Raw genomic sequence first — 24,653 nt, 5'->3', positions numbered from 1 at the left:
TATTTTGTTTTGTGGATTTTTTAATCTTTAAGCAGTGCAATTAGTAGCTGGGTGGTGTTCTGAAAATCACATTTGATCTTCATTGAGAATGTTATCTGTTTGCCCTTACTCAGGGAGTGTTCTTCTTAGTAAAGTGCTGAGATTCTCCAGTTCACAGCTTCAGTATTCCAGGACAAAAGCCCAAGAGCTCATATCTCATCGTGTTTAAAAGTGTTTTTCAAACAGAATTGATCAATGAATTCATTTGCAGTGGGAAGGCTAAATCTCAAACACATCTATTTTAAATATCTGCCTGAAAGCAGGGAGGAAATGGGAGCTGAGATAAATTGTTATCACAGAATTGGTGAGAAGTTTAACTCCTAAGACCTACAACTTGATATAAGAAGTAAGAGTTACAAAGCTTCAGTTAGGTCTTCTATTCCACTAATGCTCAGTTAGACCTTCCCTGTATCACTTATTGTTTAATATACCCTTATTTCAAATATTCCTTACTTCTCTGTAAATTAAACTGCTGTAAACTTTCAGACTCTTCTCATTGGGAATCATCTGCGGACTCCTAAGTATTTGTACTGCTCTTAGAACTTTTTCTATTTCTGACATAGTTGTATTGTCTGTATTTTTCCTGAAGCAGCCTAATATTTTATGTGCAAAGACTGACCCTTCCTACAAAGAATTAAAAAAATAAACCAGCAAAGTGCCCAGGAATGAACCTTATGTGCTATGTGGTTATTTGCAGAGAGTCATCAAGACCTGCAGGTCAGTTCCTCAGTGCCGCAGACCAAAAGGTCATAAATTGAATGTTATGAGTAGTTTAAAAAGATACAGGGATTTGACCTATTTCTTTCTTTATGTATTTCAGTGCTTTGATCGTGCCTTCTTACCTTAGCATTTTTGTTGTAACACAGCATTCCAGGTACAAACACTTTTCCATAGTCCACAATTTAGGCTGCTAATGTGCTGGTTGGGTTGCATTGCTGAAGCTGTCCCTTTGAGGAGGTGACTCGCAAGGTGCGATATGATAGCCTGTAGTTCAGCTGGGAATTAAGCCAGGAAATTAAAATATTTGCATGCTCAGAACTATATCCTGCTAATAATGTTAAAACTCTGTTTTTCCATATTTAAATCCTAATTTTTCAAGGGGTATTTAATGAGTGCCACTGGGTTTGACCCTGCTTTTATGCCGAATTTGGAGCAATAATTTCCAAATCTTTTGTTTACTGTAGTACATGAGGTAGTGAAATTGCAGCCACCAAAATCTTGAAGATCATCTACTAGGAGTGTGAAAATTTTATCCAGTTGATAATTGGTAACTAAGGTTGGATTCTGTTATTGAATCCTGGCTTGAGTTGTTCATGAATACTGCTTGAGTATTCAATTTGAATAAAACATAATTTCTGGAACTTCTTAAAAATAAAACTGTCACAGTTTAATATGGTTGGAAGTAATTACTAACTTGGTAAAATAAAAACTAAAGTATTTAAACACCTAAACCATAAAAGTGACATGAATTGAAAGGGCATGGGGTGTGTTGTTGACTTTTGGATGTGGTTGGTTGATTTATTCTTTTGTTTCTCTCTTTGAAAGTATTCTATGCTTAAAATTTATTCTACAGCATGAAACCAAAAGCCAAATACCTGTCAATCTATAAGAAATTGGTTAGTCTTGTCTCAGGATTAACCCAAGATTATTTAGTTTGTATTTATGAATTGTAGCTACAGAAAATAAGCTGTACAGAAAGACTGCCAAAGATATGAAAGCATCAGATCATCTGCTTTAAGAGTATTTATTTTAATTAAATTTAGTCACTGATAAAATATTGTCCAGTATTTTGTTAAAAGAGAAAAGAAATGGGAAATCACGTGTTTAGTATTGTCCTACTTGCTGTGATTTCTCCTAAGTAGATTCTTCAAATTATGAACTGATCTATCATTTTCTCAGGAAAAAGGAAGCAAAAGAAGCAAATAATTTCAGTGCATCATTTCTACAGTGTAGCCACTTTTTATATGCCTCATATTGTACTTCATATTTTTCTTCTTTTTTTCCCCTGTACTATCTTTTATGCTGCCTTTGTTCTCCTGTCTCCTTTCCTTCTCCTTCATCTGTTTCCACATGGAGCAAACTATTTGCCTCTACTTTTAAGAACCATAAAGAAAGAGAGGAAAATGGTCTCTGAGCTCTGTGCACACCCTGAGGTCTCCTTCAAATCAGAGCCATCAGAAGCCTTTGACCTACTGCAGTTTACAAGGGCAGTAACAGATCTATGCATTTGGTGGATGCCCACCACTCACAGCCCTAAATATCAGCACCAGGTTAATCTGGTGGCAGTAGATTGGAGGAACCTGGTCTTGGTGATGTGATTCTTGGCAGAGGAGGGATTTGCAAGAGAGAAGACTCTTGGGAGAGGCTGAGGAGCACTGAGCCCAGCCTTTCTCCTGTTTCTTCTGTGCTAGGAAATCCAGTCATTCCAGCAGCTTTGTGTGATGGTTTGTAACAGTGAACAAAGTGAATGTTGAGAAGACGTAAGTGGAGAAGAGTAAGAGCAACATTTGTTCCTCGGCAGGTCACGACTATGATTTCTTGTCTTGGTTGAAATGTTCAAGGTATGAGCTTTAGTGAGAAGCTGGCCAAGCCTTTTCCCTCAACACAACTCCAGGTGTCCAGGCCAGGGAAACTCAGTGGTTTACTAGTCCCTGTGAACCTCCTCAGGGAAGAGAAATCAGAGAGTAAGAGAGATCATCCAGTTGGCCTTGTTCTCTGTCCTCCTTCCCTTCTTCGTGCATGTGAAGTTTCCAATGTTACATTTCTTCCTATTAACCATGCACAATTTTTGTCTCAGTTAGCCTTTCTCTGCCAGGAAATGTGGAAACTTAGAGCAGGAATTTATTTTAGCTGAGCTGTTGAAAAAGAAAGAGAAAAATACTTCTGTAAATAGGTACGACATTTAAAACTGAAATAAACAGATTAGGATATATGTAGGGGGTTGGGAGGAAATGCCCTTTAAAATCTGAATAGTTTGGGAAATTTGGGGCTGTTTCTTAAGTCATTAATTTTAGTGCTACCAAGAAAATGTCCGAACAAACTTATTAGAAAACAAACGTAAAAAGCAGTTTCAGGACATTCTACTGGGTTTTCATTTTCATTGTTTTAGTCAAGTATCACATTCTGATAATCTCTTCTCCCACCCACCATATTTTCCAGAAGTCATTGTTCCAACAAAACAAAACAAAAAAATCTAACTGTAAATTAGTTAATAAAGTTGGATGTAATTCTTTCTACTCTGTTGTGGCACAGGGTTGATTGTAAAATTGTAAAATCTTTATGTTAAAGGCCAAAAAAAAAATTTCTTTGAGGACTTGAAATCCTTGGATTCTCACTTTGGCACATGGTTGTTGAAGTGAGCTCCCTCCAGGTTGAATTGTTCACTTCCAAACACAGGATTGGGATGGTGTGTGCGGCAGCTTGCTGTGGCTTTCTCCCCCATGTTCCTCACCACCCCCTCATCTTCAATCAGACAGCACAAAATTGAGTGTGACTTCTAAATAAAACAGGGAAGAAACACTTGGATGATGTTCACATTGCAGAGCACCATCATTTTGTAGGTGTCTAAGAAGTAGCTCATTAATTATCTTCCTAAGCTTGCAAGTACGGAAAGAAAATTTCACCACTAAGCCTAGAAAAAGAAGGGAAGAGGGCTGGGTTTTGGATTGGCTTAGATTTTACTTGTTGGGGTTTTTTTTAAAGAATTCATAGTAGTTTGCTCTTCCATAGTATAGGAATTGTACTTCTTGTGGGATGAGGTGAATGTGAATCAATCTATACAATTTTTTCTTCATCTTTCAAAACACTTCATAGCATATTAATAATACACTTAACTATCTGCATACTGCCTTGTTTTCTATTCTTTATTTACTGAACAAAACCTTCTCAGCTTCTTGTAATAACTGGGGTTTTTCTTATAAAAGTCAGTGAGCTAAATTTGCAGTGTCAATATTCCAGCATTTTTTTTTTTTCAAGAGCTGATTTCTTATCCAAGGGTATTTTGGAGACATTCAAAGAAAGGAATGCCAGATACTTCAGCCTCCTTTATTTCATTTCTTGGGAGAGAACATATTATCTTTCTTGGAGTGGGAAACAGCATTTCAGGGCTTTTTCTTCAGATTTGATGCTGGTTACCATCTAGGGCAAATATTTTAAAAATTCCCAGCCCTCCTCAAAGAGGGAGAAATAAAAAATTTGGTTGGGACTCTACTTTGGAGGACTGATTAAAGGTTTCACTATTCTGTTCCCTTTCTATATAAATTCAGTTCTTTGCTCCCTCTTACTGGATTTATATGATCTGAGCAATTCTGACTTTTTGCAGTGGTCAGGGACAAGGGCAGTGCTGTCCATGTGGGTGAGCCAGGGTGGGCAGGGTGCCTGCGGGTGGGACCGGGAGCAGGGAGGCTGCAGCAGCGGTAGCCCTGGAACCAGCCTACCCTCTTGGCTCCCGGGACCAGCTGGAGCAGGCACGGAGGAGGAGAGAGACAGAGCTGGCTGTGCTGGAGACAGGTTTTAACAAGTGCTTTGGGACCAGCACAACCCTGCTCCAAGCAGAAATCTTCTTGGAGAAGAGAAGCAGAGAGGAGCTTGAAAATGGCTGGTGTGGTTTGTAGAGTAACCAGGTTGGTGCTTAAAGCTGAGCACAGCCTCAGCAGGCTGGTGTGTGGTTGTGACCAGAAACTATCCCTTCATAATAATGTGAACTGCCCTTGCAGTACCGAACATCTCCCTGGCATGCCTGATTTCCTCACAGAATGCCTGCTGATTGGTCCCCTCCTTCCCCAAGTCATTCCTTGTGGAGTATCTGGGAAGATTTTGGATGATGTAGGGTAATCATCGCACAACTTACTTGCTCTGCTTAGGGTCTGCCTAAACCCGAGCAGGGCATGATCAGTTTCTGGAGGGATGGTTTATGCTCACTCCTGCCATCTTTATCAGGAATAGCACATGGGTTGGAAAAGACCCAAGCGCTCACTGGGATACTCTAGACCTAGTCTTTGACTCAGGTCTTGAAGGAGGATGGGAGCAGGTAGAGGAAAACAGTAAAATAAGTCACTGAAGGCATGGAGTGAGGTATTGGCTTAATATGTATATTTATCACCACCCATTTATAATTTGCCCAGAGAAAAGAACACGAACTCCCTAGGGCTGTTGGGTTTGTAAGCCTCTTAAAGTGGCTAAGCCCCTGTTCATGGCTGCAGCACACTGTTAACAAGAAAAATGCTGTATCTTTGTGTCTTTGCTAAAGTTCTGTGTTTCAGAAACACCTAGTTCTACATCAGCTTGTATTGACTAGCTTTTCAAAGGTGTTTTTTATTTTATCAGTCCAGTTTCTGATGTTGTTTTTTCACTTTAAATCTGCAGCTAGTAACATTTCATTTGGCATGTAAAAAAGTCAGGGCAAAAATAGAAAATTACTATGGCAAAATAAGTTTACAGAATGCACAGAGCAAGGTTTAGCATAACAAGTGAATTGTGGATTTTTAGGTTTTTTGGGGTTTTTAGTGCTAAGACTCACTGATGCCATTATGACAGTTCATATGTTAGACTGTGTTCCCATACATGTAACATTAAGACTTACTAGGTTCTTGGAAAAACAAGTAAGCAAAAAAATGAGATCCCTTAGTAAAGTCAATGAAAAGCTTTGACTTTGCATTTAATGTTTAGTCATTCTAAAAGAGTGATTTTGAATATGAAGGTGTGTTTTTGCAGCCCTGTTGGAAGGGGATTTACTGACTAGCACAAAAAGGCAGCTGCCCTTCAGTGTGGAAAAGCCCCAGGCTGTGTGTTATAGTTGATCCAGTTATAGCGGTATTATATTAAGATGCTCCGGCACAGGCAGGAGCTGGTGAGGAAGGAGTGAACAGGGTGGCTGGAGGTAGTGACCCAGAGGCACTTGGCACTTTGGGCTGTACGTGGTGAAGGTATGACTGTGTTTGGGCAGGCTGGATTTTAAAGACAGGCTGGAAATAAGGACAAGGTTTTAAAGAAGACACAGTATCGAGTGAACTCCCCCAACATACCCCAGCAGAAAAATCCCTTGTGTGTAAATTTACTGAGAGGCTGATATTTACACATTTTGCAGTCAATACCTGCTCTTAGCAGACAAGCATTGCCTGCTGTTTTACGGTTAATAGAAATGTGCCGCTGTCGATTCCCGTTTGCTTGAGTGATCTGGGAAAAGAGCAGGAATGGTGAAGTGGCAGTGTTACTGATTTGATGGGAGTTATCAAGGGAGATGAAGATGCAAATGAAAATGCAAAGGATTTCAAAATGACATTAGGTTGCTGTGCAACCATATTGCAAAAATGACAAATGAAATTCAGTGCAGATAAATGTGAAGTGATGTCCACAGGAAAATTATTCAAACTTTTCATTTAAATTGAGTTGCTTGTTAACACTTGGGCATGAGATCTGGGGGTCATGTATTTGTGTGGCAAAGTCAACTGTGTACTCGTTAGCTGTCAAAAAGCAAATAAAGCATTAGGAATATTTATGGCAGTAGTACAGAAAAACATATCTGTCACTGTAGCGTCTGTGGTGTGCCTTCATCTCTAACAAGTGGGATCGATTCTGATGTCTTCCTCCTAATTGTCTTGCTCTTCTTCACTTCCACCAACAAAGAGGATAAAATAGCACTGCAAAAGCTGCAGAGGTCAAAAGTTTATTGAACAGCTTTTGTGTAAAGCATGACTTAAGTAGATGAGGCCCTGCAGTTTGAACAAAGATGTGAAAGGCTTACATGGATTCACTATGAAAAGCTCCCATGGATTCAAATGACACTTGGAGAAACTAATGTAGGAATAATCTGTGGGACCCATGAAGTTCAAGAACAGCTCCTGGGGATCACTTCAGTGTTGCCTGGTTTCAGAATCCGTGACTTACTCTTCTGCTTTTCCCTCAACTTCTCCTGTTAGCTGCTGTTGGAGGCAACATATTGGGCTGCACTTTTGGCTTGACTTGTGGGCTTTTGATTTGTTTTGGTTTTTTGTTAGTCATCAAAAACTTCCTTTTTCCTTAGCCAGCAGTACTGTTTATTGTCCATCTTAATATCAGGTAATTATAAGAACTTCAGTATCCAAAGTCCTTCTCAAGATCAAATAGTTTGAACCATTTCTATAGACACTTTAGAATCTCAGTAAAGAGATAATTTTTAGGGTATATGCTAAGCTTAAGAAAATTAATCTCTGTTTAAACAGGGTTGTTGGTGCTGTAGGTTCCTAGTGCTGAATATATCTACTTACCTGATGTCTGCCTTGTAAACTCAATAGTGTTTGAGGAAGTCCAGAAAGAGAAGAAGAAATTACAGAGAAGTTTGACCTCTCAGAGAACTTGCTGAAAGCCTCTGCACTGTTGTCTCAGGTGATGAAACACCAAGTCTTGGTGTTGTTCTACCTGTTGAACCAGTTTTGTGCCTTCTTGTGTTGAGCAAGCCCTCCCTCACCCACCATGCAGTTGAGAACAAGTGCTTTTGGAGTACCAGAAAGATGCATGGAAACTTTTTCCCCTGTTTGGCTGAGGAGTGGCTGGCTCCATCGTTTGTCGCTGTGGTTTAGGATCTGTATTTGAGAAAATACAGAATTTAACAAGATCTTTGGGCTCCACATATTATAATTTTGACATTTCCAGTCAGTGGAAAAGCTGTTGGTTTGTTGCTCTTTTTTTTTTTTTTTTTTTTTAATGTTTTCAGTTATTTCACTGGCATTTATTTAATTTCTGTGTCAGACTTGAAAGAAAAAGAAATATATATAGAATTGAAAACCACACCTTTTTCCAGTTTGGGGACAATAGATCATAGGCCAGTAAACCTGGTGGGGGAGGGAACCTGTCTCAGTGCAGAAGGTATGAAGGTGCTCCTAGCAGCAGCTTGGAGAAGCTGGTGAACTAGAGCAACTCATGACTTTACTATTTTAACTTCTAACACTGATATTGGGTTAGGTATAGAAACAACACCCAGAAAGCCAAAACTGAGCCTCGGAACAGTGAATACCCTCGAGGCTGTTAAGTAATTATTATGCAGATTTTAGTGATAATGATCACCCTGTCCTAGGTAGGCAGCTGAAATTGGCAGTGGGGCAGAACAATGCCGTAGGATCAGCATAGCAATGGGGTAATTATTGTGCTAGATGGCTAATTAGGAGCTATGCAAATGGATGCAATCAGTACTTGTGTTTGTAATTCGGTAATTCGGTACCGGAGGGAGACAATGTGTAAAGGAATTATCTCTGGCGACTCAGCCGGTGCTCTCAGGAGCACACACAGGATGCTGGATCACCTGGCTTTGTGGGGCAGGTGGAAAAGGATCTAGCCGAGCACACACAGGATGCTGGATCACCTGACTTTGCGGGGCAGGTGGAAAAGGATCTAGCTGTGGCAAGTGCCACCCTTGTGTGTTGGCTTACACAGGGTGACAAGGTGCCAGACAGGAGGTATTTCTCAGGATACTTCACCTACACTTCTGAAATTTTATGCTTGGCAGCTACTGTGCCTCTCCCCACAGGTGCCTCGCTGTTTGCTATATCCTTCTCTAAGGCGACAGTCATCCAAAAATCCTCTTCCTCCCCACCGCCTCCCGTGCTCAGTTTTTAATGAGTTTAAAAGCCTCATAATAAAAATTCAAATAATGCAAACAAACAAACACAAGATTGAAAGCTCCCCAATGACAAATAAATTACACAGGGACGGAGTTGGGGTTCATATGTAATTTATGCACATACACCTTGTCAACGCATCAGGAGCCCTTACCATATTTGAGTAATATATGTGATGGCAAGGGTAAAGCCATTATATTTAATTTATATACAGCTTTTGCGTTGACTGTTTTACTGTATATACAGTATAGCAGATCATTGCTGATACAAATTTAAACTGGAGATTATAGATTGTATTTTCAAATATACAAGCCTCTTTTTTTTCTTAAAATGAAGAATAATAAAAGGAGGATCTTCATTTTCTGTTTTCAGCAGGGTTATATAAAGTATCTGTCATGAGTTCTTCATATTTAAATGCAAATAATTATATATGGCAGGGACTATGATGAGTATTCAAAGTTGACATTAGAATGAAAATGCATCAAATTTTTCTGAAAAACTGATCAAACACATCATTAGTCAAGGTTATAATGACTAGTAGAACATTATCAGTTGTTTAAAATCTCATTTTAGATGTTAAAAAAAGTAGTTTATAGTTCTTAATAGGATGACTGCTGCTGCATCACCCTACTAGTTGTTAAGAGTTTTGAATTTACATAATTTAAGAGGCCTTTTTTATCCCCTCTTACAGCTTTACAAATACTCTTCAGACCCAGTAGTATTGGACAAACTTCGAGATTTAATCTGTTTTACCTTGCAGTTTTGATAGGCTGGGGACATCTGTGCAATCAGTTACCAGCCTCAGCATTTGGCAACTCACTAAGCTGTGGTGCTGTGATTCTCTAAGCCCCAACTGGAAAGGAGAAGCCACGAAACAAACCATATGCCAAAAAGTGTCAAGTTCCCACAGTATGAAATTACAAAGATGAAGAGACTGTCTTTCCTCATCTGATCTCTTCCTTTTAATCTTGAGTGTTCCTCATTGAACTGGAAAAAGGAAATGTATGGGGACCGAAGAGTGGTTCCCAATTAAAACTAGATTTAAATCTGAGTGAGGAGAGTGCCTCGTCCAGTGGGTTTCGTGAAATGCCTTCTTGCTGCTGTCTGCCAGCTTTGAAGGTGTTTGCTTTGTGGCAGGAAGGCGGTGGTGGAAACTTGGGGCCATCAAAGGCATCCTCAGCTGCCTGTGTCTGTCAGCCCTTGCAGCCCTGGGTGCAGGGTCCCCTCCTTCAGCACTGAGGGACGGCAGTACCATGCCCGGGCTGCAGTCGGGACCCTGGCTCGGCTGGTTGGGTTTCAGTTTTGGAGGCTCTCCTGCAGTGTGGGGACGTGCAGGGGCCTGCTGAGCCTCCACGCTCCCTGACGAATGGCAAGAGGCAGCATCCCACCAGCTGCACCGCCTCCCAATTAACCTAATGAGCTCCTTGTACAGACAAGACTCTGGGGTTTTGGGTTAGGGTTTTTTTTTCCTTTTCTTTTTCTTAATTAGCTGGTTAAAGGAAGTCTTGGGATTCATCTCAGTTAACCAAAACACATTAGGACTACGGCGTTCTTGTTTTAGCAGGTCGTAAAGAGCCTTTCCTCCTCCTAGCAAAAGGGAAAGACAAGCATCACAGCCCCCTTGCAGTGGAGCGTGGGCGCTTCTGCATGCTCCCCAGTCCCAGGTGGGCACCCACAGCTGCAGGCAGGGTGCCTTGGGATTAAACATTGCCTGCTGTGCCAAGGGAACCTTCTATCCAGGAAATGGTCCAAGCTTGAATCATCTTTTCTTCATTCATTGGCTTCATGTGGCTGCCCTTCGTGCCCTGCCTGCACTGCATGGGCATTGCTGCTTGGAGCATGGGTCTTCCCTCTGGGGGAGGTGTGAAATGGCTCAGATGGGATGTGGGCTGGGCTCAGGTCCTCTGTGTCAAGTCTGAGCCCTGGAGATGTTCAAGGCCAGGTTAGATGGGGCTTTGAGTGGTCTAGTGGGAAGTGTCCTTGGCCATGGCCAAGGGGCTGGAACTAAATGATCTCTGAGGGCTCTTTCCAACCCAAACCAGTCTATGATTCATACGATGTGCTGCTCTGCACCACCCGTCTGGTACTCTGGGTATTTTTTTTATTTGTTTGTTTAATTGATTTAATAATAAATGCTTTCAGGCATACTTCTCATCCAGTGAAATGTGAAGCACTTTGCTACTGGCACATCAGCCTGGCGGGTTTCAGTAGTCTGTAGATGGAGATTTCCATGCAGGGACTCGGCCTCTTTTCACTTGCTATCTGAATTTAAGTAGTGGAAAATACAGCGTTTTGAACTTTCATCAGTGTTTTTCTTAAGCTGTGCACATCCCTGTCTCCCCCAAATAAAAACCCACTGACAATTGTTTTCAGTAATACTGCCCGGCGCATACAGACTGATTGCATTAATGTACTTCAGCTGAAAAATATTTTGTCACTTTGATTTTCTTTTCTGCCCCTGATCTAGATGATCAATACAAGAAAAAATAATTGAAGTGACATCTTTCTTTGTGTCCATCTAAAAACCAGTGCAAAGTGATTTTCTAAATTACTTTTCAAATGTCTCCTGATGCAGTAAGGAAAGAGAGAGTGCAATTTATGAGAAAGCAAGAAGAAAATGTGCTGCCATCTGAAGCTGTTTTGCAGGAGGTATTTTTAGGATGACTCAGGCCTAAGGCCTGAGAATTGTTCTTGTCTTTAACTGAAGGGAAAAAATATGCTGACATTTTCCTTCCAGTTGTTTTGGTTAAATATTTGAAGATATAACTCTAGCCTTTCAGGCAAGATATAAACTTGTATTTTTAAAAGTTTTGATGTCATAGCCTGTTCTCAGCATCCATAATGGTCTAAATCTGAAATCTGCTGATTTTCCACTTGTCCATAACCAGAGTATGTGTGATTAAAGAAAACCAAAACAAAACACATTTTATTGTTTTAAAGCAGCAATTATACATCTTAAACAAGAAGCCAAAAAAATCTCCTATTTACAGTGATACAGACACATGCAAATATGTGCAATGAAAAATACTCGTGTTTGGATGTTTTGCAAAAGCTTAGTGAACTTTTCGCATCCACCACTCCCCTGTAAGCTTTCCTGGAGGCTTAAAAGTAGGTCTTCCTCAGTGATTTCATTCCTCTGTGTGTTGTCCCTGTATGGGGCAGATGACTTGTTCAACAGGACAAAGTCATCTCATTGTGCTGCTCTGGGGACACTTGAGAGAAAAAATAAAAGATTAAAAAAACCAAAACAAAACCCACAAACAAACCAAACAAACACCCAACTAGAAAATATGTTGTGCTCCAGCTTAAATTGCTGTCAGAAGTTACAGGTTTTATATTTTGCAAACCTCACACTTCTGAGTATTTCTGCTTTCCTTGCTGAAATTCCTAAGCCTTTGTTTTCCATAACTTACCATATAAGTAAGGCCTTTAAAATCTTACTGAAAATTCATGATGCATATCTAATTCACAGAATACTAGACATATTCAAGGTTTTATACGTTAAATGGGATGATATCTTTTAAAAAAACCCTGTAAATTAAATTTTATTTGTGACTTAATTAAAATCTGTGAGGTTATATCATTCAGTGAAGACCAAAAATAGAGACTGTAAACCTGTTGAAAAATCTGGTTTATTTTTTCATTTAAAACCCCACCACAGCACCACCATATCTAACTCAGACTGTTGGTATCCTTGTAATGATCTATCACAGCAGGAGGTGTGTAAAACAAGAAGCATATTTTACTGCATGCCAGTTTCCTTCCTTGCATTTCTAAAAAGCACAGTTACATTATATATTTAAAACCTCAAGGAATGTGATGATATTTCCACACAGCAGATACCTGCTGGGAGAGCTGTGTTGGAGAATAACATGAAAAGGTTTCATGCTGGAGTAAGAAAAGCCATTGTGCACAAGTTGTTTCACTTTCTTTTACACACATGCAGGTATGTGTGTGTATATACATATTTTATATGTATAATATATAAATAAAACTATTATATGATGCTACATGTGATTTGCATTTTTGTGGCATGCACCTGCTGGGATAACCCAGAGCTGGCTCTGTGGCTCATTGCACTGCTGTCACATGGAATCTCGATTCTCTACCACGATGCATACGATGATTTCCTCTTTCATTGCAGCTCCATGTTTTCCCCTCTAGTAAGCACTTGGTGAGAAGTGTCCCATCTTCAATGAGAGTGTGTCTTTCACTGTCGTTTGCTTCTAGATGTGTGCTACTCCAGGGGTCTGTCTGCTGAATATTGGGGCCATTAGCATAGGTCTTATAGTAAAGTAGTCAAGATCTGTACTATTCTGGCACTTAGGGGAAATGAAGAGGGTGCCATACCTAAAATGTATTAGAAATTTCCATTAGTTAAATGGCTTTCTCTTATCCTAATAGAAGTAGATAATATTCCAGTGATAAGGAAATGTTTCCTTTGTAAAATGTTCAGGTTAGACAGTATTACAGGTTTAATTCTGAAATAATATTAAACCAAGCAATTACTGGATTGGATAATATTATTTGCAATTAATAGAGGACTTCTCGGTTTTCAGTTCCTCCTGGGCTTTACAGATTATTTTTGTGTGCTGTATTTTTGATGATAAAGCATTTTCAAAGGTGTGTACCATTAGAACACCTATAATGTAATTATGACAGAATCTGGTATGTTGTCTGAAATAATGTTTCTTAAGATGTTTGACAAACAGCTAATTTAATGGCACACAAGAGAAGGAGATGACTGGATAATATAAATTTGATGTAGTTAGCAAGTTCTTGCTGGCGTACGTGCGAGTTGGCAGAAGACCTGGGGAAGCTGCCTTTTGGTGTTGCTGGGGTACTTGGCTCTAAGCCTGCTCTTGCCACCTGCTCCATGGCCCTTAGGGATAACCCAGTTCTTCCCTCCAGCCTGAAACACAGCGGTTTGTCAGGCAGTTGCCTGTGTAGGATCTGTAGTTGTAAAATGCAGCAGGGCGGGAAGCAGCTGCCACAGATTTTGTACGAAGGTTTAGACATGCCTTGGTGTAATAGCCAGAGCGCCTAGTGTGTGATGCTGGCCATTGGGAGGATGTAGGCCCTAACAAAACATTTAGCCCCAGACTGATGTTAATACCCACGCCTCATTTACAGTCCAGATCACTGCTTTTGGTTTCCAGCACCAACACCGAGATTTTTCAGTGTTCACAATGTTCAAAACTGTTCTGCACAGGGATACCGCCATAGGTATGAAGAAATATACACAGCAAATATAACTCCTTGGGGAAAACCTCTCAGGAGACGCAGGAAGTGTAGGAGACTTTCTGGCTGTGTACCAAGCACCTGTTTACCTAGCTATTATTCCTGTTATCTGTGGTTCTTTGTTTGGGATTACAGTCTGACAAAGAAGTGGCTGGGAATTATTGATAGGACCTGTTGGGGTTTTTTTCCAATAAGAGAGAGAGAGAATTCAGTAGAGGAAATCCAAGCCTTTAATCTTTCTGACAATCTCATGTAGCATGATTCCAATATACTTTAGTAATTTTTCTCGAAAAAGTAGGATGATTGTGAATTCAAATGCATGTATTTCTTGTAGCATTTATGTGAAATATGCAGATAATTATTTTAATAATGAAACTACAGTTTTCTATGTACTTAGGTGTAAGTTTTCTTGACAAAACATTTACTCTGAAGGCAGAAACACCATACATTTTGCATTAAATATATCTTTAAGCATAGAGGAAGTGAATTTGATAGCCAGACTATGGGTTTGATTTCTTGTTGCCTTTCGGTAAAACCTGCAGCTCCATTTACATGGGTAATTTGTTGATACTTTTTTTTTCCTGTGTGTTCATGTATTTTAACAGCTGTCCTGCAACATTGTAAATTGCTTATTCTATCACCTTTCTGTAAAGCAACAACAGTCTGGAAAAACACTGTAAGATTGCTAGATACATTTTCCTCTGATAGTATTAGTGGCACATGTATATAAAAGATGCTTTGTTTACAGTTCCTCTTATTTTTGTTAGAAATGGTTATTTACAGCCCTTTCTACAAAAAAAAAGTATTAACACATTTAGTATTTCAGCTGTAGCTATAATTCAGGAAAATATCGAGTCTTCTGTGTTTAAAGTAAGCCTGCATAACTGGCTTGGTAAAGAGATGGTGAAAGATTGTGCTCTTTTTGAGTTGTTTGTGTTTTTTCTTCAGCAGCCAGTAAGTCAGCACAAAAGAAAATGTGATAAAACTTTCCTTTAAATATGTGTGTATGTCTCACTAACCCCAGAGGAAGCAGGAAGAAGTTTGGCTTTTAAAATTGCAGTAGTAGTCTTTCTCATGAGAAGCTCTGAGAGTCTGCTCGGTTAGCACCCTTGTGAGATGTTCTGGTTCATCCTCTGGGACAATGTATGACAGAGAAGTTACTGAGCTTTAATGGGAAAGGAAATCTGGTACTTGTTCTGAAAAACAGAAATGCAGAACCAGAGTGAGCTCGACAAAACTCAGTCTTAAAAGCTGCAAGAAGGGTTTGATTCAGTTATAATTATTTGGTTCTACTGAGGAAATAATCAAGAAACAATATCAGACTTCAGCTGTGAACAAATGGTTCCAACATGCTTGAGTGGTTCAGCTGATAAATAATAGAGAAGTCATTTAAACCCACTTACTAAGAATTGTGTTGAAGAAAGGGCCATTTTTTGAAACCTTGTGTTGCATAGCAAGGGTGAGTAAAAGTCAGGCTGAGTAAAGCCTCCATGCTTGTGAAGAAAGAGGTGAGGACTTTGCAGAGCTGTCCTTCATCTGTTTATGGCAGCCATGAAGTCTGGTATTTCTTGAGTTGTACCGATAGAGTCTGAGAGGTTTAGGATGAATCCAGTTACATTCTGTTCTTTCAATTTAGTTCAATAAAAACTGACACCACCAGGGGAAAAGAAAAAAAAATAATACAATAAAAAAAGGTTTTCACAGGTTTTTTAGGAAATGATCATTTAGATCTGAAAGCCATGTTCCAAGCTCAGATTTTGGTCAGTCAGGCCATAGTTTGATGCTCAGAACATCCAGAGAGAGAGCTCAGCCTTTCCCAGTGCTGCTGCTTCTTACCAACACAACCTTTTATCCTGAACCCATTCAGAGGACTGTTTGCTACCAAAAGAAAATCGTTCTCAAGTTTTTATTCACTCCAGTTGTGCCTTTTCGTGCTTCTTGCTCTGCTCAGACAAACACGCACACGTGCAGAATGAGGTCCCCCCTTCCCACAGGACCATCTGTGCAGCAGCAGGAGAAGCACAGTTCTCATTCCAACACCAATATGTCTGAGGGGCAGCAGGTGAACTGAAAGATAGGCTGGGAGTAAAGACTCAGGGCCTCCTTTTGCTCCTGCTGTGCATGTGGGAATTTCTGGTAGCTTCACGGAGGAATAAGGTGGGGGCCACCACTCGCCCCCTGCTGCTCCCGTGTGACAGTATTGGCTCCATTGCTTCACTTAGCAAATCTTGTTTGCTGTTCCTCTCACTATGTTTAATGCAACATTGACTTGTTCTAACAACATTTTTCAAAAATGTATTAAAATACTCTGTAATGCACCATAACACCTATTCCAAAGAGCCCCCTGACTGCACACATTATTATAGATGGTAGGAAGCTACAGTGGGATTAGCTGTTGACTGCAGATCTGATGCCAGTGCTTTTCTTTCTGTGGTTCCATGTAATTTAACATGTCAATAGCCTCCCTGGTAAAACATGATAAAATTTTATATGGCTGTATTACTCATAATGTACCACATATTTACGCATGAATGATATCACTCCTACATATAAACAGATATTTCAAGACTGATTTCAGTAAATGACACACTACAATCTTGCCTTTTTTTATATATGTATTTTAACAGTGACTTCTGTTTCTTGCAGACAAAATTGAAGAAGCACAAAAGCAACTTAATGGAACAGAAGACCAACAGAGAGGTAATAACAACCCCCCCAAATAAAATAGAAAATAAATAAAGTATTGTGATCCTAGAGGCTGGTCCAAAGCCTTCCTGTGTCAGTGAAAAGACTTGGCTGGGCTGGGCACTGGATGAGGCCCCAGGCACGTCTGTCTGCAGATCAAGGGCTGTGTCTGTAATGTCCCACTTCAGCTGAGACACAAAGGCTTTGTTTTAACCACTCAAGTAGCTGCCTTGACCTTGATGAGATCGCTGAAGCTGTAGCATCAGGGACCTGCACATTGCTGACTACATCCTGTGCTAACCCTTAGTTCATTATGTGATTTACCTAATCATTAATAACCGTATTTGGTTTATGGTGAGCAATATGTGATGATTTCCAACAGATGCTGAGGAAGGGGACTGATCATCACAGCTAATTTTAAGAAACAGATGACCTGTGGCAGATTTAATCTGTGTGTTAGGGCTTAGAAAGCTGGTGGAAAATCATTGCATTTCAGGACTGGCTGACTGCAGTGATACTTGTTTGGTCGTGTGATAAATCTCATCTACATATTGTGGAGATGCCCAGACACAGAGTGGGAACCCAAACAGAACTTTCCCAGGTTACTACTGGGCCCATCATGGGAGAGCCACGAGTGGTCATCTCCACAACCTAGAGGAGCACAGGGGCAGGAAGAAACCCAAATTAAGGATACAGAGAAAGAGAGATCCTGTCCAGTCTCCTCTCAGGCCTGTGCCTACAGAGCCCCAGCCCGTGTCCAGGAGTGAAACCATCATCATGCGCAGTCAGGGAACAGCTCTGCAGTTCACTTTTTGGACTAACAGTTTTGCTAGCTGGGGGTGTGGGACAAATTGCAGGGTGCAGGGGAAAAGCTTTTGGGGATTGCTCAGGTCATACTACCTGGAATGTCTAGGAGATGAGCAAAAGGTGGAGAGAGTGAGCAATGTAGGTGATACAGGAAGGAACATATCTAGGAAGTGGAGTGATAACTGAATAAAAGGGTTGGTTTGTGTGCTGGCAGGGGCTGGCCAGGACAATTGTCTGGGCTTGTTCTGCTCCTGACCATCACAGTCTGTCCTGTCTCTTCAATATCTCCACACAGAAGGGGGGCTCTAGGAAACAGGGAAGTCCTGAACAGTTCTGGCTGTGTGTGCAATGCTCTGTACCAGCAACTGGAGCGGGGCTGCAACCCTGAGGGCTGATAGCGTCCAGGTGCAGCAACTGGGGAGACTGGGTTGCTACTGGGCAGGCTGAGTTTGTGAGCCAAGCTGCTGGTGAAATCCACCTTGGATGCATACATATGTTTCCATCAGTGGACATTTGCCGGGCTTAGCCAGATCAAGGAGCAGGATGACGTAGGAGTGCTCAGAGTGTCTGTCCAGGATCTGTATGTCCAGCCATATATATGTACGTATGTATGGCGTGTATGTGTTTAAGCTGTGTATGTGTCCCTCTTGGGAAGACATTTTCAGCCTTGCTACTGGTTGGACCTGGGGGCATGGAGCAGCAGCACCCTCACTTCTCTTGGGCTGCTGGATTTGGCAGATGAGATAATTCCTAGTGTCTGGTGTCAGTGCTTTGGCTTCTTCTGGGTAGGCATTTACCTTTCAGTGGTAGTGAGCTGCCCATCTGGCCTGTGACACATCTGTGAACAGTGTTGTAAATTGTTGATGCTCTTTCCTGGAAGGCTTATTATCTTTCAAAACAATGAACTTCAAAACTTTTTGACGATTAGGGAGCAGAAGACATACCCAAGTGGATCTCAGCAGAGTCTCTCAGGACCAGCATTTGGTCTCCAATGGAGGGAGTAGGACGTACTGTTTAAGAACAGCACATAAGCCTGGTCACTTTCTTTAGCCTATTCCTTATGAAATCCACGCACATTGGATTTAGAGATGTCTGCCTCATCCCTTTATTATCTAGACATTCATGGAGCTGTTATCTATGAGTACAGTTGATTAAATGCTGTTTGCACCCAACATTTTCTGGCATCAAACTGCAGTAGTTCACTAGCAATGACATTAAAAATGCATGATTTTATCTTTTCTCCTCAATTTCCAATTTTTTTTCCCATTTTCAACAGGTGCACCCTAGCTCAAGCACTGTGAATTATGAAATAGCAGTTCTACACTCACCTTATCCACTGCCTTCATGATTTTATAAATCTTGTCCATATTTTGCTCAGCTTTCTTCGCTCCAAACTTGTAGCTGGTTTCATATTTCAAGATGTTTAATACAAACTGTCTGATATGAGTACCAGGACTGTGAAGTTGCTCTATGCATTTGTAAAAGGTGGAAGAGAAAAAACGTAAGTGGCTAGAGAGCAGACCTTCAAATGTTTGCAGAGACTTTTTAAACAAACTAGACCTTCCATTAAATATTTCTTATGTATTTCTGTTTAGTGTATCATAGATAAGTGGTATTGTCATCCAAACATGAAAAACTTGGCACATAAGGTATAGCTGTCTGTTCTTGTTGCTGTTGGTCTCACAAAAGTAATATTGCTCTGGATGATTTTTTGTGATGAACTTGTTCAAGCTAAAGACAAGCTAACCTCTGCTTTCAGGCATTTGTTCTCATGTGTGGTCCAGTAACATCTTTGCATAAAGGAAGATAAATTCTCTAGTGTAAACTTAGTGATGTACTCTCAAAGGGATGGGATTACAAAGGTTTATGTGGTGGTAGCACTCAGCTTTCACCATCTCAGAATCAAAGAGGGATTTGACTTAATTTTTGGCTTCTAGCCTAAATTCCTATGGCTGGAAATTGAAAAATAAATTTTTACATCAAAAACTCATATAGAAATAACTGAGATAATAAAGTTACTCTTTTCAAATTAAAACTGTCCTCTGCCACTGTGGGATTTTTTTAGTTTCTTAAATGCCTGGATAGATCACATTCTTGGTAATATGAAGTAAACAAAATTATTTATTTGAAGCTTTACACTCTGAAGGCTGCTGAAAAAAAGAAAATACATGTTTTGAGCTAAACAAGTAAATAAAAACATGCACATATTCACATAAGTTATTTTAAATCACAATCCAGTGTGTACAGATTCATGGGAAGTATGATTGTGTTTTTCCTCTTGGTTAATTTATTTTGGTTTTCAATTCATCTAGATCACTTTAGATTTGTTTATTTCCTATCTGAAATGATTAAGAAATGTAATTTTGTGAAATTTATCATAAGTTAATTACTGCTCTGTCAGAGAAGCTGTCAGTGGCACAATGTATTTGTGGGGAGGAGTTTTTCATAAGTTTAATCATGCTGAGTTTCTGCTTAGTAGCATTGTGCACTGATCAGTCATAACTTTATACATGTGTGGGATTTAAGTTGAATTTAATTGACTACAGAAATACATGTATTTAACACCTCATTTTGCCATTAGCTATAGTAATCCAATTAAGTGCAAATTAGAGTAGGACTCAAGCACAGATGAGCCAGTAAATGGGCAGACCTAGCTTTCAAGTTTGCACCTTGGTTATTTATACAAAGTTGTAACTGGAGGACCTGCTTTTTTATTTTTTGAAGTGATAGTCCACTATGGATATTCAAACGGCCTTGATTCAAATGATCACTTGAGACCAGAAATATGTTCATTAGGGGCTGTGCTCAGCTTCTTGCTCAGCGAGTGTGCAAGGTGGCTAATTCTCATGTCTCTTCATTTTCTCTCCGCTGCCCAATTGCCACTCTGAATTTTCAGGAGGAGAAACCATGCTTCCTCCTTATCTTTGCTGATATCTCCCAACGCTCGCTCTTTTACACCCTGAGTGTGCCCCTGCTTTCGGGCTGCATTTTGACTTCTGACACAGGTACAGGGTTTCATTAGTGTGATAGAGAAGGTCTTGCTCCATGTGGTGTTCTTTAAAATCTGGAAGGGATGTTGAGTTTGAACTACATAAAACTTCTCCTTGAGAAGGCAGTGAAAGTTTTCTCTGGTGTGGGACTCAGTGGGTATTGTGGGCTGGAAAGCATTCAGGTGAATGCAACTGCTTTATCTTTAATCTGCCACTGACCATCCTGAGAAAGCCATCCCAAGGATGTGTCTCTGTCTTTTCCCTTCCAGACAAGTCAAGTTCTCTCAGATCCTTGTGATTACCACAGAGGCTTCTGATTTGGTCATCCTCAGAAACAATCCAGCCCCTGAAGTGCTGTAAGCATTTTGTTTCCTGCTTTATCCATTGCAGCAGTTCTTTGCCTGTCACAGCACTCTGGATCCTAGGTACATCAGCCCCACCAACACCTCCATTGTGTTCCTTAAGACTAGTGGAACTAACTTGGCTGTCTCCATACTTCGTGTCAGCAATGCTGACTGCCACCTAAATCTCTCCCCCTCTGCTTCTGAAAATGTTCAGGGAACTCAAGTTGGTGACAAACTCTAGCAGCACCAAGATTTGCCAGAAAATGGATGACAGATTTCCAAAAGGACCATCTCATGGCCTGATGTATACTCTGTATTGCCTACCAATCCTGGGGTCTCTCAGGCTGCTAAGACTCCATCATTTCAGGTAACTGCTTCTTGCCATGTCACAGCCAAAAGGGATCAATGATAAATTTCCGGATAAGATGGAAGAGGAATTTCTTCATTCTCTTTCTCATTCATGGCTATTGCTGTGTCCTCAGACTACAGGATGGTCTGGAATGGCCTGGAGACATGCATGTGTTCCTCAGCCTCATTGGAGTTCAGGCTCGCAGGCAGTCCTGGTTGTTTGTCAGGTGTGAATTCATCCCTCTGAATAAGCTGCTGCCCATGTTTGATCAATTTTTTGACTTTCTGCCTTGTCAAGGTTTAACCCCAGCTGGCAACTAAGCCCCACACAGCTGCTCACTCACTCCACCACAGTGGGATGGGGGAGAGAATCACAAGAGTATAACTGAGAAAGCTGGATGGAGATAAAGACAGTTTAACAGATAAAGCACTCAAGCAAAGCAAAACTAAAAACTCATTCACCACTTCCTATCAGCAGGCAGGTGTTCTTCCATCTCCAGGAAAGCAGAGTTCCATCACATGTAACAGTGACAAATGACATCATTCCTAATGTCCCCCTCCCTTCCCTCTTCTTCCCCCAGCTTTATATGCTGAGCATATGGTCTGGAATATCCCTTGGGTCAGCTGGGGTCGGCTGTCCTGGCTGTGTCACCTCCCAATGCCTTGTGCCCCCCCAGCCCACTCGCTGGGGGGGGGGGGGGGGTTGTGAGGAGCAGAAGAGGCCTTGACACTGTGCAAGCCCTGCTCAGCAGTAATGAAAACATCCCTGAGTTACCAACCCTGTGTTCAGTACAAATCAAAAACACAACCCCATACAAGACTCTGTAAAGAAAATTAGCTCTATCCCAGCCAAAATGAGCACATGTAGGAAAGAGGGAGATGGGTGTACTGTTTGTACCTATTTCTTCAATAGGTAAAATTTTAAACAGGTTACTGATTGTCTCTGCAGGCTGTTTACAGGATAACAAATCAATCCTGAACTTATACTTCCAGACCTTCTTAAGGGCATGCAGGCCTCTGCCAGTCTCTTCTCCTCATTTCTTCCCAGAAAGGTATCTCTCTGTCTGGCTTCAAGGAAAAACCTGTTTTTTCTCTCATGGATTTGAGGCTTTGTATTACATGCTACCTCAACAACTGCAGCTGACTTTATTCAGACAAAGCATGGGAATAGTTACATCTTGAACATCACCTTTCCTTCAAGGTCTGTGCTCCACAGCATGGACCAGGAGGCTCCATGTTCTGGTGGCTCTTTTTGTTGCAGCACACCTAGTTTCACCCCCAGAAAAGGCAATGCCATAAACAGCAGAAAGGAATAAGCTGTTATTTAAGTTTCAGATCCATGCTTATGTTGGTCCCTTGCAGTTTGCCAGTTCTGATAGTGAGTACTCATTTTGGAATACCCACTTGAGTTAAAGGGTCTGTTCGAAGGTCCATTTAGCACCTATTTGAGTCTGTAATTTGCCTATCAGTCAAGTTGCTGTAGTTTCTCACTCCATCCTTTCCACATTCCTTAAAGAGCTTTTTCAGTTTCTTGCCTTCATCTGGAGATGCAGGAATTTGAATACTAAGCTGTTTATTCTTCTGTGTCATCAGTTCCAGATTCTCAGCATAGCTCTTCAATTTTTAGTCTGTGAAGATGAATTTCTAAGTTGCTCTCACTTATTCCAGAGGCCAGTTGTGGCAGACCTGTCTTGATATCTTCCAGAGGTGCCACGGGTTTGTCCCTAAGACAGTATCAGAATTTCACCCAGATCAGCTCTCTTTCCAGAGTCTTATGCTTTGATATTAGTAGAGCCTCTTTGCGTTTATCTTGAGATACAGAAACATTGTTGGCAGGTTCGAGAGTTTTGCTTGACTTGATCAGTCATTGTTCAAATGGCTGCAGGTTCTGTCAGTGGTCACTGAGAAACCACCTCAACAGAACCATTCAAAGCCCTAGTTTGCACTCCAGCAAGGTCCAAGCAACTTCTGGGGTGCTGTTGAAGTACACCTTTATTTCCAGCCTCTGTCATGGAGCTGCCTGAAGCCTCCATCATAATTTTAGTGGGTGCTGATCTGTCTCTGAAGCCTAAAGGTTGAAGCAGTGTTTGGTGGAGTGGCTCTGTAGTCACTGTTTGCATGCAGAACATGACTTTCCACTTGCTTCCTTCAGTCCCAGTATAGCTATGTGGAACCACCCCTGGAGTGAGCGGACCTTTGAGCTGTCGTGCATAGAAAGAGAAAAGAAAGGAGAGATTGCGTTCCCCAGCAAATACTCTCTGAGATGCACAATCCACATGCACATATGTTCCCCTCCCACACTTGCAGTCCCTTCAAAGCAATGTGTTGGCATGGAGGAGAGGCAATCAAAATTAAATGCCCTTAACCTTGTTTGCCCATCTGCTGTTTTTTTAACAGGAATATTATTTTTCTAGTAAAAGAACAGCGCTGAGATTTGAGTGAGGAGGTTTGTCTTTATAAAAGTGAGCATGAGACTTTAGTTCACAAATGTAAGTTCTGCTGCAGATTCATGGTAGACATATTTTGTATCTTCAGAGTTCTTCCAAACCCTCCCTGCTTTGTCATTCCTCTTGTTAAATGAATGCATGTTGTTGACAAAATTATAGAGGGAGTTTGAAATAAATTATTATAAATATACCAGGATTCTGCTTAGATAAACAAAGCATTGCATATGTCTTACCTTAAAGATCGATGCTGTTTTCATGTTGTCATGTCCCAGCTTACAGACGACTCTCACCAGCCCACCATCTGGCTCCAAAGGAGCAGCCAGGTCCCTTCCCTCCTCTCCCCTCCTCATAGGCACTCCCATTCCTGCTTTCTGCCACTACACCTCTCCAAAAAAGCAGGTGGGAGCACTGCATGCTGGTGATGTGCCCTGCTTTCTAGGCTATCACAGAATCATATAATGGTTTGGATTGGAAAGGGACCTTAAAAATTATCTAGTTCCAGCTTCTTCCAACCCCTTTGCTGTGGGCAGGAACACCTTTCACTAGACTAGGTTGCTCAAAGGCTCATCCAAACTGGCGTTGAACACAGCCAGACAGCTGCAGTCAACAGTGTATTCTTTCACTTGGGGGAAATAGGAAGTGGAATGAGAAGGGGAGATACCAAAGAAAAATCTGGAAATGTGATGCTCAACAATTTACATGTTTTGATTTACTAGCTTAGTGTGATGTTGTCCTCCACAGATGTTTCCCTGTATTTTTCCAGGAGATTTGCAGGCACAGGAGCTCTCTGGATTCTTTGCTGCTGTGTGGTACCCATGTATTATCATTAGTCCAAAACATTTTCTTTCCATTTTGTATCTGTGGGAAACTGGCTTACTTTTTGGGCAAGGTACATAACCAAGATCCAAAGTTTCATTTTATTCTTTTCATCTTTTCATCCTTATCTTCAGCAACCATATGGGCTAGAAATACAGTCGTTCTAAATGGAAGCATATAATCTTCAAAAATGGCAAGTTACAGTAATGTCGTGTTGTTACTTAATGCTGATGAGAGGATTAGCTTGCTTTTTATTTTTTTTTACATACACAAGAACTACCTTCCTTTTACTTTTGAAGTGTTCAAAGCTACCACTTAGCAGTGAGATTTCATGGAATTCACTTG

At 40.9% G+C, this 24,653-nt stretch overlaps 1 protein-coding gene across 7 annotated transcripts in view; it reads left to right on the top strand.

Annotated features, from left to right (window-relative positions):
• Positions 1-24,653, top strand: part of HIVEP1 (HIVEP zinc finger 1) — a 128,798-nt gene that overhangs the window by 53,208 nt on the left and 50,937 nt on the right. For all 7 annotated transcript variants that reach the window (XM_048309085.1, XM_048309035.1, XM_048309065.1 and 4 more), the window contains one exon: positions 16,518-16,571. In XM_048309085.1, the coding sequence (XP_048165042.1) occupies positions 16,518-16,571 (54 nt within the window). The remainder of the gene's footprint in view (positions 1-16,517; positions 16,572-24,653) is intronic.

This window comes from Corvus hawaiiensis, chromosome 1, assembly GCF_020740725.1.
Source record: "Corvus hawaiiensis isolate bCorHaw1 chromosome 1, bCorHaw1.pri.cur, whole genome shotgun sequence".
Taxonomy (NCBI): domain Eukaryota; kingdom Metazoa; phylum Chordata; class Aves; order Passeriformes; family Corvidae; genus Corvus; species Corvus hawaiiensis.
The sequence above is the reverse complement of the archived record's forward strand: the minus strand, read 5'-3'. Positions and strand labels throughout refer to the sequence as shown.